The sequence below is a fragment of the Osmerus mordax genome, chromosome 26 (genome assembly GCF_038355195.1).
Source record: "Osmerus mordax isolate fOsmMor3 chromosome 26, fOsmMor3.pri, whole genome shotgun sequence".
In the NCBI taxonomy this organism is placed as follows: domain Eukaryota; kingdom Metazoa; phylum Chordata; class Actinopteri; order Osmeriformes; family Osmeridae; genus Osmerus; species Osmerus mordax.
In genome coordinates this window covers 4169883-4184002 of record NC_090075.1, presented here as the reverse complement: position 1 = coordinate 4184002, position 14120 = coordinate 4169883, and the positions used below count along the sequence as shown (strand labels likewise).

The following is a 14120-nucleotide window of genomic DNA, read 5'->3' as shown; positions in this document are numbered from 1 at the left end:
TTGTACGCTTGGAACTAAAAATAACTGTCAACAAGCTATCGTTTGACTCTAACTTTAGCATTTCCCTGCTAACTAACGGCACAGCATGTCGATGAAAGCACTCCGTTCGGTTAGGGATTTGTAAACCCGAGCGCTCGTCGGGATTCAGGTATCTTCATCTCAAGAAGCATAGGCGAACAGCTAGCGCAGAACCAGCGCTGAGTGACAGAGGCGTTGGAATGGTCACCACTCCCATGTGATTACCGGAGGTGAGGAAATAGAGAGGGTGTCGATTATGTCTATCATAGTGCACGGGAAAATTCTTAATTACTGGCAGCAAAAATATAAAATAACAAAATGAATGCTTGAACATAAAGCATTGTTTAAAAAAAAAAAACATTACTTTGCTTTCAAAGTAATTATTTGAAATTAATTTCAAACAGATTAAATGCTCACATGACAGACAAACAGGCAGACAGATAGACAGATAGATACATAGATATAGATGGATAGATAGATGGTATGTGAGTGTGTGCCAGGATGATAATTTGACCTCAAGGTCTAGATAGGTCAAAAAACTATTTGCTGCAAGGACCCAGCAGACTTGATCATGTGTAGCCTAAATAGTTGATATTAAAGAACTACCCCCCATGATTTAGCCTACCTATTGGTCTTAGAGAGAGAGACATATCTCAGCTCTCTGACTCTGAGCATGGTTGCATTAGGATTTCACATTATATTGCCAGGTTTTTTATGCGTACATATTCAACACATACATACAAAAAAGGGGTTTCCCTGGTCATGCTTTGGTGGAGTTTTGTGTAACTAGGTGTAACTGAACAGCAGAGAAGAACAGGCTCCTCAGTTACCATGGAGACGAGGACTTACCTTCGCCTCTCTCTTGTCTGGTGCAGTCCTTTGTGCATCTGCGCAATCTCGGATGCACATTTGTTCACGCGAAATGTAGGCTACTCCACATCAAACTGTCAATTATGTTATAATAAGTGTTCATCATTTACTATGCATCCTAAGAATAAGCATTTAAAGTTCAAAAACACCATACTCTATTAGGCAACCTTTAACCAGTGTAATAAGCAAACCCACATTTTCTAGTCTCTCATTATAGCCATGATGCGCTGCTGTGACGCCAGACTGACGCCACCTGTTGGAAAACTGAACACTCTACACAGTTAGAATTCGTCTAGAGAAAGTAGTTCAGTCAGAACGTTTGAATAGACAAAGATAACCTGTGCAGAGCAAGGAAAATGTCTCCAATGCAAATAGGAAAAAATAAATACTCAGGATCTTAGTCATTTCAGAGAAATGGGAAATGGAAACACAATTTGAGGATGTAGGACAGAAGGTTGTAAGCCTTTAACCCAAGTTCTCTTTCTCTAAAACCAATGCTTTATGTTGACATTAAGACATCATTTAGCATTTCTTAAAATGTTCGTCACAGTTTTTCTGTTTTGAAGTACACTTTTAAATCCCCCAAATCCAAATGTACATTTTGATTCACTTTCATTAAAATCAAGTTGGTCAATATAATAATCTTACTCTCAAACCTTCTTTGCTGGTTACATTTTCAGTATTATAAGGTGTTTACAGAAGGACGAGGTCAAAGGTTCCGTTGGCCATTTATTTTCTCAAAAGATGCAATTTGAACAACAACAACAATATCTCTCAGAGCTCAGCATTGTGCAGTCCCCTCCCCAGTTGTGGTCTGAGGTTGTGAGTCAGTTTGCAATGCTCCTGTTACCTGACAGAGAACGAGAAATCCGTTGACATTTCTTACCCAGCTGTCAACTTTACAAGAAAGGCAAGTGAAACCCACTTTACCCAGTACTGGTGGAGCTGTGTAAATGAAGTCAAAATGCAATGAGTCTAAGTGTCATGAGCCTGTCTACTTGGTGTCTTCCTGTTTTCAACAGCACTCATTACACCTATCTGGATACTTTTTACCTACATTTATTCTTTCACCATGGGCCTGTTGAAAGGGTGGAAGAGTAGAGGAGTTGTGACACTGATTATAGTGCTTGTTATGGTCAACAAAAGCACAGGTATTGTATGAATACATTTCTTCTTATCTGTCACATCTCTGTAGCTGTCTGTGGTTTTGTAGTAGGTATTCTGCAGTAACATTGAGCTTATCTGTCTTAGACATAAACACACAGTCGTATTAGAGAGATGAGGAACACCTTCTCCAGAAGTGTTACATGAGACGGAAGCTTTTGGTTATCTTATCAGGGCTGTATGGTTTTCACAAGTTGAAGCTCTGTGTGTTGTAATATTACTGCACCATGTTTGTGCGTGTGTGTGAAAGCACATTTTCATGAAGCCTACTGTAGAACCATTCATTTGTATTTCACCATATTTCAAGATTGATATTGTTTAATATTATACCAATTCCATTAACATTTTAACTAGATCCTTTGAAGTAATAGCAAAGTGTACAGAAATACATATCGATGGATTAATTATTGATTGTCAAAAAACTGATTTCCACTTTAAAGGAGCAACTTGCGAACTGTCCTCTGGTCCTCAGTGCTTCAGAAGAAACTCAGAGGAGAGTAATGAAAGTTATAGATGCGAATGGAGTTCCTCTGAAACCATGAAGAATGCAACCTATACGCTTACCATACAGTGAGTTATTAAAGCAAACTACAATTGAGTGATTCTAAAACATTCCACTACAGTATGCAGTCTACTCTAAATCAATAAATCTGAAATGTTTTAATGAAAACGAAATTGTAACTTTTCAGAACGTTGGACGGATTAGGAAATACATTTAAGCATATCAAACATAACTATAAAGAAGTCCCTGGTGAATCCGTAATCACAAAACGTGAAGTGGGAATATGGGTAGAGGTTGATTTGGAAGGCCAGAGCTGTGAATCACCCAAAACCATAGCTGTACTTAATGAGACAGGTACGTTTACAACTTGAGTAACCGGTTGATATTCGTCATCCACACAATTCCATAACCATTAGAAAGTCATTTTTTTCCCAGCATAGCAGAAGAAGAAAGGTATGTTGGACTTACGAGCAGTGGCACACATACACATGTGCAGGAAGTGGAACACCGGGAAGAACACACACGCGTGTGACAAAGGAGCTTCGGTTCAAAACACTGAAGGATATGACCTCACTGCTGTTTTCTTCTCTCTCTTTCTCCCTCCCTCTCTCCCTCTCTCTCTAGTAAAATATCTACCTCCCAAGAACGTGAGAATGGAATGGTCCTCAAACTCAAAAAACATCACACTCAAATGGAATGGAGAAAAGAGCAAAGCGGTTATAATAGATGTCCAGTTCAGAATAATGGACGATCCTTTGCCAGCATGGGAAAATGTAAGACATTGTTTCTTACAATAGTGGGGCAGGGACAATTCTAACCTTGTAATTGTTACTCTACTCATAACTTTGTCTTTTATTCTACTTTTGTGTATTTTTCAATGCCGTTGGTCCAGAAAACGATAGAGACCAATTCTTCAAATGACATGAAAGGTGTGTTCCTTCTTGTTACCCTAAAAGTTGCTATTGGGGCTGTGTGAAGACCCTTTATTCCAATTAAAATGTGCTTCCAGTACAGTACTGAAACATAGCTGCGGTAAGGGACTGGTATTCAGCATACAAAAACTATAACTTGTTCGACATGACAGGAGTATAATTTGTGTTTACAGTCAAGGTCACCCTGGACAATCTTCCGCATCAGTCAGCATACCAGGTGCGAATCAGACAGAAGCCCAATTATGTTAAAACTCCATTGTGGAGCGACTGGACTCCTCTTCTGGATGTCCCTTCTGGTGAGTTAGCTTGTTTGTTATGTTTGCAAATCCATTATTAATTCAGATACAATACAATGAGCAATCTCAACCATTGAGATGTGCATGTGTCAAATTGTGTCTGTGTTGTGCTTGCTACTATTGTTTTACCTACAGAGGTTTTGATCCTTCTTTGATTACATTTCATTACTCTCATCCTGTTCTCTTAAACACCCTGCCAATAAATGTCCAAAATGATCAAGGTTGGGAGATAGTGTTACCTAAGTTATTTCCAGTACAATCTACTGATACATGATCTACTAACAAAATGTATCAAGTAAATGCCTGTGCTGAATATAGTTTAACTTGAATTAGGACGTATTGTTTCATCTATTGATCTTTAATCTTTCTAGTATTATAGTAAAAAAACATTGTAATTAATGAATTTATTAGTGATGAGTAATTAAGTTACTGTGTCTCTCTTGGATGCAGAAATAAAAAATCCACCTGAAGTCAACTGGACAGAGCAGGACAACAATGGATCAAGATTACTAAAGCTAACATGGGATGTAAGTTGATATGGTGCTATTACATAGTCATAAAGATCAAATGAGCTCCAGAGATACATGGACATTGTGTTTTAAGAGACCAGTGTTTACACCACTTCAGTTTGTTCCAGTCTGATCTCTACTACATTGTTCACCAGGCAAATCAGTACTCTCCTTCTGCTGGAACAGTGACTTATAATTTATCTATCCATGACTGGCCTTGCCAGAAGAAGGAGAATCACATTAATCACATTAATGCCTCTGAGTTTACAACTACTGTGACCTACTCTGCTGTCGAAGTTTCGATTTTTGCTTTCAATATCATGGGGAGAACACCTTCAACACCTCTCCTAGTCCCAGCCATACATAAGAAAAGTAAGTGTGTATGTGTGATGTGTCTGATCCGGATGAGTGGCGCTTTCAATAAAAATACAGTAAACTGTGTGTTATTCTCATACACCCAAAACCTAACTGTAACTTTATTCCCATTAGCATGTTCTGATAACAAACCTACCAAACCAGAGACCAGAGGGCTTAATAAGGCTTGTCTGGAGTGGTACAAGCTAACAGATGGAGAAACAAGACCAGAACTTGTGAACATCGTAAAATCAACTCAGACACTTCAGGAAATCACAGAAGGTATGATAACAGTCTTTGGCATAAACCCATGAATGTCCATCCACCTGCTTGACTGTATGTGGACTACTGAAATGAGCATTGAAGGAAGACCAGGAAGACTAAGACTAAGAAAAATATATGACAACAATAATGTTTAATGTAACCTCTCACATTACAACTGGCCCCAGCTTGGCCCCCCCAGCTTGGCCCCCCCAGCTTGGCCCCCCCAGTTTGTCACCCCAGTTGAAATGGTCTAGATTAGAACCTACCATTGCCATTATTGATCCGCTCTCTTTGGCAGTCCACTTGGTAGCTCCCGTTAGGTGTATAGTGAACAGACAGAAAACAAGGACACAAACCAAAAGGGAAAGGGAGGCCAAAATGCAAACTATAAACTTTCTCAACGTCAACCCCCCCCCTCTCTCTCTCTTTTCCCTTTTCCTCCTCTCATACACATTGTGACTCTGCCGTATGAAAAACTGTTGTTGTTTTCTGCTGTGAGTCCAACAGACTGGTGTGAAAGCATTTACCTAATTTTTTTCCAGAGATGGAAGACTATGTTCGCTACTATTACTTTAGACACAGCTGTCATAAGAAGAAGCCACAAACCACTGCATGGTGTACCATTTATAAAAAAGAGGGTGGTAAGCATTTACATGGAGCACTAATGCTAGATAAAGATTTAAAAAAAGTTTATTTTACCATGTTTTCACTTCATAAACGGATATAATATTGTAATATAATATTATAGAGAAATTATCATATTATTACCATAACCTCATTATAAGTTTATGAAATCCCTTGCAACAATTTATTTTTCAGCCCCAACTAAGGCACCACAGGAATTCAGTGCTGTTGATGTAACACACAATTCTGCTCTGCTAAATTGGAAACCTATTCCTGTGCCAGACCTGCAAGGCTTCTTAATACACTATGAAATCTGTATCACAGCAAACATCAATAAAACAGGTGGGACCAATAATGACATTTATAATTTGTCTGTATGGCACCTGCAAAGCAATGGTGTGTTTGACATAAACCTTAAGTTGACATTGCACATACAGTTACTATGACATATACAGTGTATTAACATGCTTCTCTTTTTGATTAGATTGCAAAATTGTTTTAGAATCACACACTGAGTACACTCTTGAGAATTTGACTCCTGAGTCCAGTTATAACATCAGTGTTGCTGGAGTGACAATCATTGGGTCAGGACCCAAAGCCAATGTTGGTTTCAAGACTGGGTCTGATCCTTTTACTGGTAAAATTTGTATTTACTTACACAAGAATGTAAACATAACATATATAATTCTTCTGTTGTAGAAGCGTTCATAATGCACGTAAAAACAAAGAATAACAATATTTTCTTCTCAAATAAGTCTGGAGGATAGTTTTTTGCATGATTCCTGTCCTTATCGCCACAATAATGGTCTCATTTCTTGCCAACAGGTGAGATCTCTTTCTTAATGTACTTCAATATAAACAAATTGATAAAAACCTCTATTTTGTCAAAATGTGCTATAGGCCTACAATGAAAGGCATTTCAAAGTTCTAAAATCATAACTTTATTCTCAGACTTAAAAGAAAGTTTTGGTCATTAGTACCTGCTCCAGTACTGAGGAAAGATGGCTATGAAGAAAAGAGACAGGTATGGTGTTTTCTGAACTTATTCCTACGTTGGAGCTATAGATTTTACACATTTTGTAATGTCCATGGTTCATGATGTTCTTAATGTGTTATACAATTATAGAAACAATGCACTTGCTGAGCATGCAAAAATGAAGAAAAACTTCCCCTTAGTAATCACCACAAGCAGTCACCACAAACTTTCCCTGCATTTAACAGTGCTTCGCTGAATTTGTGTGTTCGACCTTTGCATCAAAGAAAAAAAGACGTCATCATTACGTCTCTTGACGATCTTCCAAGATTCATCAAACAAATCTTTTTCCCCAAATGACACATTGCGATTTTTAGGGTGCACAAAACAATTGACAATAAATGGGGTCTGTTTGTATTGGTGCACCTTAATGGGTATGTTCCCTTCAATTCTACGTCTCAACAGAACTTGTGGGAGGTGACAGAGGAGGTGGATGAAGTCAGCCTTCAAAAGTGGAATCCACAGGACCCCCAAAACCCCAACCAGGAGAAGCTCACTATACTGGATGTGTGTGAGATAGATGAGGGTGAAGATGACGGTGAAAAGGGCAGTCAGGGGGAACTGGGAACCTCAGATGCCTGTGTACCTTTAAGCCCAGATTATAAAAGCCAAGTTCTAACCGATTTGGGAGACCTTGAAACAACCGATACCAACGAAGAAGAAAATGACTGTGAGGCTGTCATTCTGATGTACAGAAATGGTTTGGTTTTTGACATGAAAGCAATCTCCACCGAAGATTTGGGGACTGCATTGTCGACATAGTGTGGCCACAGAATGACTTCACTGTGGTCACATGCTCATTCCTCCAGTGTATTCGCTTTATTTTGGGGTATTACATTACAGAATCTACACAAACGACATGCATGTAACTTTTAACCTAATTGTAGGATATGGAAAAAATTGTACTTCACAATTTCACAGTAAAGCATGCATATAAATGCTTCACCTATCTGTAGGAATCTGTAACGTGTAAGATGTATTCAACTGCAGAAAAGGTTTTTGGGCTTGAGAGTTCATACAGAACACCAATAGACAGTGTCAAGTCAGAAATAAGAGGAGTGAAACTGATGAGTGAAACTGAGGTGTGTGCACAGCAGGAGACAGGAAATGGCAGACCTAAAAAGTCATACAAGCTTTTTTTTAAACACAGTATTGCTTGATCATACAGATGGAAAATTGTATGTATTTCATGTTGTCCTACTTAGAAGAAATAGGCTGCTAAAGTAATATGCAAATGACATAACAGGGTTTTGGGCTTTCATGACCTTTTACTTTCTAACTTTTCAAATGTTGATTATTTGAACTAAGGTTACTTTCAGTTTGAATAAACTAATTTCTTATAGAAAGTCCCCATATAAGGTGACACCTCACCTCACAACAAGAAGATCCTGTGCTGGGTTTCCTCTGCAAAATAACTCCAACAGACAAACATAAAGAATAGGATCGGTCTCCTGGCCAGGACCTGGGTGAGCACTTGAACTTGGGCCTCGGACATCGTTGATATGGCTGCCCTCTGAGGAAAGATAGCAGGTCGGGAGAAAAGCAAGGGAAATAATTTCTTCTGTGTACACTCACTTGTCACATTGTATGATTAATAAATGTTTCTTCTTATGTTTATCTGCACACGAAACAAGATATGATTACACTTCCGCACCACAGATGGAGAGCTTGATAAAACCACATTGTGAGGTGAAATTCAGATCAATATTGTCAAACCCTTTAGATTACAATGAGTGCATTCACCATGCAGTCAGACGACAATGCTAAATCCAAAAAGAAGAGGACTTGGTATATTGTATGACCTAAATGACAGCAAAATAATATTTCTGGCAAAAAGTACAAAACAAGGATTAAGGGCAACTGCTGTGAATGAAATAATTGTTACATAACAATTGCATCATAATAGCCACACTTGGATACAAACGTGGATACGAACACTGACAGTTTGTGTCAATCTGGTAGTCTGAAGTCACTTCCCATAAAGGTGACCAGTGTGCACCATCAATTCCAGATGAGCAGACACGATTGGGTTGAACTTGGAACACCAAAAACCATCTGGATAAAACAACTGGTGAGGCAAAGCCCCCTGCAAATGTTATCTAAACAAGTTATTCTGTCAACCATAGTGTAACAGGACTAGTCACCGGGTTTGTGTTCTACACAAGTGAGATTATTTGTTTGGCATCCACTTTTTGTTGTGTGCATATTTCTTAAGGGCCTACAAAAATGCAGTTTCATTGCCACTCGCTCTCGGACCAGGTGGGAAACTAAGGATGAGCAGAGGTGAGAGATGCTGGAAAGCTACAACTATCATCTTAACATTGGGTCATTGTGGGCCATCAAAATGGTCCTTTGACATAATAATCACGTGTTCAGCTTCAAGGTAATCCATGCATGTATACTGGTACTATATTATACTGCCAAAAACACACATCTGGGTCTCAGTGTTTTGTGTAATTCGTGGAGTATTTACACAGCATGTCCTTCCAAATGTGTTTTATTTCCATCTAGTGTCGCTACTACGATCTAGCACTGTTTTACAACTCAAGAGTCCAGCCTAGTGGTGAAAAGCATGTAGCGCATCAAACGTGTTTACGTACAGGGTCGCCCTTTCACACGACGGCGTCACATCTGGTGCGTGCAGAAGTCATTTTGGGAATGCGGTATCAGGAGAAAGCAGCGGTATTCATTTATAGCTTTTTAATCGACAGGCTTAATGCGTTTATCTAGTCATGAATGGGGCAATTATGCCTTCGACCTTAAAGTGATACAATTAAAAATGCCCTATGCGTACCGCACTGAGTTAGAAGATGGCGGAGTCGGATGGTGGGGATTTCGCCTGGAATCGTCCGCAGAACAGGTGAGGATGTCACGGGTGATGCGAATCGAATAAACATGCAAGTTCTTGGTTAACAAGACAATGTTATAGGCTTCACGTGTATTTAATTCATCACAGCCTGCGAGCATAGTTTACCTGCAGTGAGTGTGATAACTAATTTTCAGTAGCATTAGAATTCGCCTTCGGATACAGTTCAAAACGATTTCAAGGATATGACATGTAATGCCACATTGTATAGGCCTACTATAAATAAGTATACATGTTCCAATACAAGTTCACAAATGGTAGTTTCTGTTATCGTCACAGTTTAACTGTTCATCGTAAGGTAGGTTTACATTTCTCACTGGCTAGTCGCCCGAGTGGCCTGGACTGTCGGAGGCTAGACCCTGAGAACTTGGGCAGATGCAACGAAACACTTTGTACAGCCTTGGACATTGTCCCCATTGCCTGCGACCAATGGCTGCGTGTTTAAGTCTACATAATGCATTTGCTAACCAGTAAATGATTAAATTTACGAAAGTCCATTAACTTCACATCAAACAGACTAAACTTTAGCAAACAAGATGAGTCTTGCTTATAATAATAATTATAATATATATCTTCTTTTTTTTACAAAAACTTTTATGATCCTAGCATGAACAATGCCTAAAATCAAAAACAAAAAACAAACATGCATAGTAGAATCAGCATGCAGCACTTTTAGGTGTGTACAGATGTTTGGCTTACACAAAACTGCTGTCACCTTAGATATATTAACAAGGTCAGGTCTTCACTTAGAAAAATGGAAGCAGAGTGCAGTGGTAAAGAATTAGGCTCTTATCCCTTCATCCCCATGGATTACCCTAAGATAGTTGTGTGCTGAATACAAAGGGAATTTCTTTCCACGAAACAGATGAATAATTCAAGAGAAAAGAGAGTTGAGAGGAAGGCTGTTATGCAGCTGACGGGAAATGACTGGATAAAGAGCTCACTATTTTCAGAGATGACTCTTAAGCTATCTCGTATAGGTAAAAAAAAACTGTTTGTACTCTGACAGTGATAGCTGTTTTCTCTTACAGTATGGCTAACAAGAATGGTACGCTGCGTTGCACATTCTCAGCCCCGAGCCATAGTGCTACTTTGCTGCTGGGCTTGTCCGTCTTGCGGGACCAAGGGCAGCTTCTGGACGTAGTGTTGGCTATCAACGAGGAGCGTTTCCAAGTCCACAAGGCAGTGCTGGCCTCCTGCAGTGACTACTTCAGGTGGGTTGGCCAAAGGACACTCCCATAATGCTCAAAATAGTTTTGTTTTGTTCAATATTCCAAGCTAGCATTTTTCTGAATGTAAAGATGCACTGAGATAACAGACTGGGACTTAAAGTAAATAACAGTTAAAACATTTGTGGTAAAGAAGCAAGTGCTTGATTAGTGTAGAAATGTTGACTTCACAAGGTTAAAGGATAGGTTTGATAGTGTTACAGTATATAGTATGCTGTTGCAGTGTACAAAAGACTAATTCCATGAAGGTATAACATATAACTGTGATTATTATGTGTGCACAGATGTGTGTGAAAGCTATCTTATGTGTTGAATCTTTTATATTGTTCTGAACTTTTACTATATTTTTTTGTATAGGTTACATGATTAACTGTTTTCAGAACTGTATTCTTCAATATGTTTTTCAGAGCTATGTTCACAGGAGGCATGAGGGAGTCAAACCAGGACACCATTGAGCTGAAGGGCTTGTCAGCTCGAGGGCTGAAACACATCATTGATTTTGCTTACAGTGCAGAGGTCACTTTAGATCTGGACTGTATTCAGGATGTTCTAGGGGCAGCGGTTTTTCTTCAGATGGTCCCAGTAGTGGAGCTCTGTGAGGAGTTTCTCAAGTCAGCCATGAGTGTGGAAACCTGCTTGAACATTGGCCAAATGGCCACCACCTTCAACCTTTCCTCTCTCAAGGAGTCTGTGGACACCTTCACATTCCGGCACTTTCTACAGATCGCAGAGGAGGACGACTTCCTCCACATCCCGATGGAGCGCCTGGTTTTCTTCCTGCAGAGCAACAAGCTGAAGAACTGCGGCGAGATCGACCTTTTCCACGCCGCCATCCGGTGGCTGCAGCACGACGAAACCCGGCGAGCCAAAGCCAATCAGGTGCTCTGCCATGTGCGCTTCCCCCTCATGCGCTCCTCAGAGCTGGTCGACAGCGTCCAGACAGTAGACATCATGGTGGAGGATGTGCTATGCAGACAGTATCTCCTGGAGGCCTTCAACTATCAGATCCTCCCCTTCCGTCAGCATGAGATGCAGTCTGCACGAACGCTGATCCGCTCTGACGTCATGTCGCTGATCACCTTCGGAGGGACGCCCTACACGGACAATGACCGCACTGTGAGTAGCAAGGTGTACTACCTACCAGACATCTCCTCCCGACAGTTCAAAGAGTTGGCAGAAATGGAGACGGGCTGCAGCCATGCTTGTGTCTCGGTGCTGGACAACTTTGTCTACGTGGTTGGCGGTCAGCACCTGCAGTACCGTAGCGGGGAAGGGGCGGTGGACATCTGCTTCCGCTACGACCCGCACCTCAGCCAATGGCTGCGCATCCAGCCCATGCAAGAGGGACGGATCCAGTTCCAGCTCAATATGCTGCAGGGACGACTCTACGCCACCGGGGGCCGCAATCGATCCGGCAGCCTGTCTTCCGTCGAATGCTACTGCCCCAAGAAGAACGAGTGGACTTACGTAGAGCCACTGAAACGCAGAATTTGGGGCCACGCTGGCACTTCCTGCGGAGAGAGGCTCTACATCTCAGGGGGCTATGGTGTGTCGGTGGATGATAAGAAAACATTGCATTGTTACGACGCCGCGACTGACCAGTGGGACTTCAAAACCCCCATGAACGAGCCGAGAGTGCTCCACGCCATGATAAGCGCCAAAGACCGCGTTTATGCCTTGGGGGGTCGCATGGATCACGTTGACCGCTGCTTCGATGTACTGGCAGTTGAGTATTACATTCCAGAGAATGACCAGTGGACTACAGTTAGCCCCATGCGCGCAGGGCAATCAGAGGCAGGCTGCTGCTTACTGGATAAAAAAATCTACATTGTGGGAGGGTACAACTGGCACCTGAACAATGTGACAAGCATTGTTCAGGTTTACAACACCGAGACCGATGAGTGGGAGAGGGATCTGCATTTCCCAGAGTCCTTTGCGGGGACTGCGTGTACGCCAATAATACTACGACAAACCACCACCCAACGTTAATCCTCAAGCACCTGGACCATGACTGGATATTGTGCATTCGTAGTGCTTACTGTTCCGTTGTTCAATAGAAATGTGGAACTCTACATATACTATTGTAATCTCTGTGGTAGTCCTGATTTGTTGTGTGTGTGTGTTTGACAGAATGACTGCAAATAGGAAGTATGTTATTTTGCTATATACACATTCTGTTTTCATTTCCTTTAGTTTGTGGTCCATGTACAATGTTATCATGAGCTGTTTTTAAGACCAGGACTTATATAAATATGAATGTAGGCTTTAAGCTGAGGTTGAGGTATAGTCAATGCTTAAAGATTGAATTGAGAGGGAGAGACTGAAATGTCAAGGATATTTGAGTTTCAGTGAGCCATTTTGTACAAAGTCGTTTTCAACGATGAGAAAGAATTTATGACCACAATGATTGTATAGGAACTGGAGCGTCTGGTTGCATGCTTGTTTTTTTCTCTGTGTTTTGAAATGTTGTATTTTATGCTTTTACTCCATGAATGTCTCAATACGAACCTGTCTGTCAACTTATATGCATAACTCAGTGGAAGGCCGACAACTGTTCATTTAAAATTTGCACTTTTGCTAGACAGTTTAAAAAGAGAAGGGGGATTATGGAACAGAAACATCCAAATCAGCCTTTTTGCAACACAACACAAGTTTGCCATTGATATAATTGTAATTAATGCGTTCATGGATTTACATACACAGAAATACAACATTTGAATTGTCATTGAGCTAATTTTTCTGTTCTTTTTACTTCACATTGAAACATGTAATACAATATTCAACCTTGGTGGGCATTGAAAATACAATTTAACTCCCATGGCAGCTAAATCCCTCCACCAATCATCCTTAAACCCGAGCAATTATTGCCCCTTACTTAAACACAAATTATGCTTGGTCAAAGACCTTGGAAACCATTTGGGTGACGGTTTGGGTTAAGTCGTTTTTTTTCCTGTACATGTAGCTCAACTGGAAGTGTGTTTGGATAGCAAGTTTTAGAAAGTATGTTTTTTGTATCAGAAATTTGGAGGCTGAAAAGGTAAGACATGTAATAGGAGTGTGGGAGAGAAAGGAAATCAACTTTTATTTTAGTTCCTTTTCCCCCACTAGAACGATAAGTGAATGTTTTCACAAATGTATCTCTCAGTACAGTGGGACATTAAAATATACTTGAGGTTACTATTTTACAGTACAAATACAAGCTAAGAATACAGGTTTTCAATTTAAGTACACAACAATGAACTGACTACCTACATGTACCTGTTGTACAAATGTCACCTGTTTGCCTTAGTGTAAGTGTTTTTGTGAAATGTTGTCTTTCCAAATCAGAAGCACAATGTCAAATGATAATGAAGTGCATTATCAACTGAATCCACTGTCATCAAATGGGGAATGTAGACTTTTGTGTACCTGTATGTCTAACTTTAATTAAAGGTGTAATGTGAATCAAAAATAATTTGC

General features: G+C 40.3%; 2 protein-coding genes across 2 annotated transcripts; both read left to right on the top strand.

Annotated features, from left to right (window-relative positions):
- The first annotated feature begins 2812 nt into the window (after positions 1-2812).
- On the top strand, positions 2813-8138 carry il12rb1 (interleukin 12 receptor subunit beta 1). Its single transcript, XM_067229925.1, has 13 exons — positions 2813-2908; positions 3179-3327; positions 3447-3483; positions 3660-3782; positions 4233-4309; positions 4447-4663; positions 4781-4927; positions 5452-5550; positions 5729-5875; positions 6018-6170; positions 6289-6358; positions 6485-6557; positions 6972-8138. Exons 2-13 carry the CDS (start codon positions 3208-3210, stop codon positions 7326-7328), a joined length of 1620 nt encoding a protein of 539 aa, XP_067086026.1. The 5' UTR covers positions 2813-2908; positions 3179-3207; the 3' UTR covers positions 7329-8138.
- Positions 8139-9240: 1102 nt separating this feature from the next.
- klhl26 (kelch-like family member 26) lies at positions 9241-14100 on the top strand. The gene is made up of 3 exons (XM_067229713.1): positions 9241-9426; positions 10464-10646; positions 11069-14100. The coding sequence occupies exons 1-3, from the start codon at positions 9377-9379 to the stop codon at positions 12648-12650; spliced, it is 1815 nt and encodes a 604-aa protein (XP_067085814.1). The 5' UTR covers positions 9241-9376; the 3' UTR covers positions 12651-14100.
- The last annotated feature ends 20 nt before the right edge of the window (positions 14101-14120 follow it).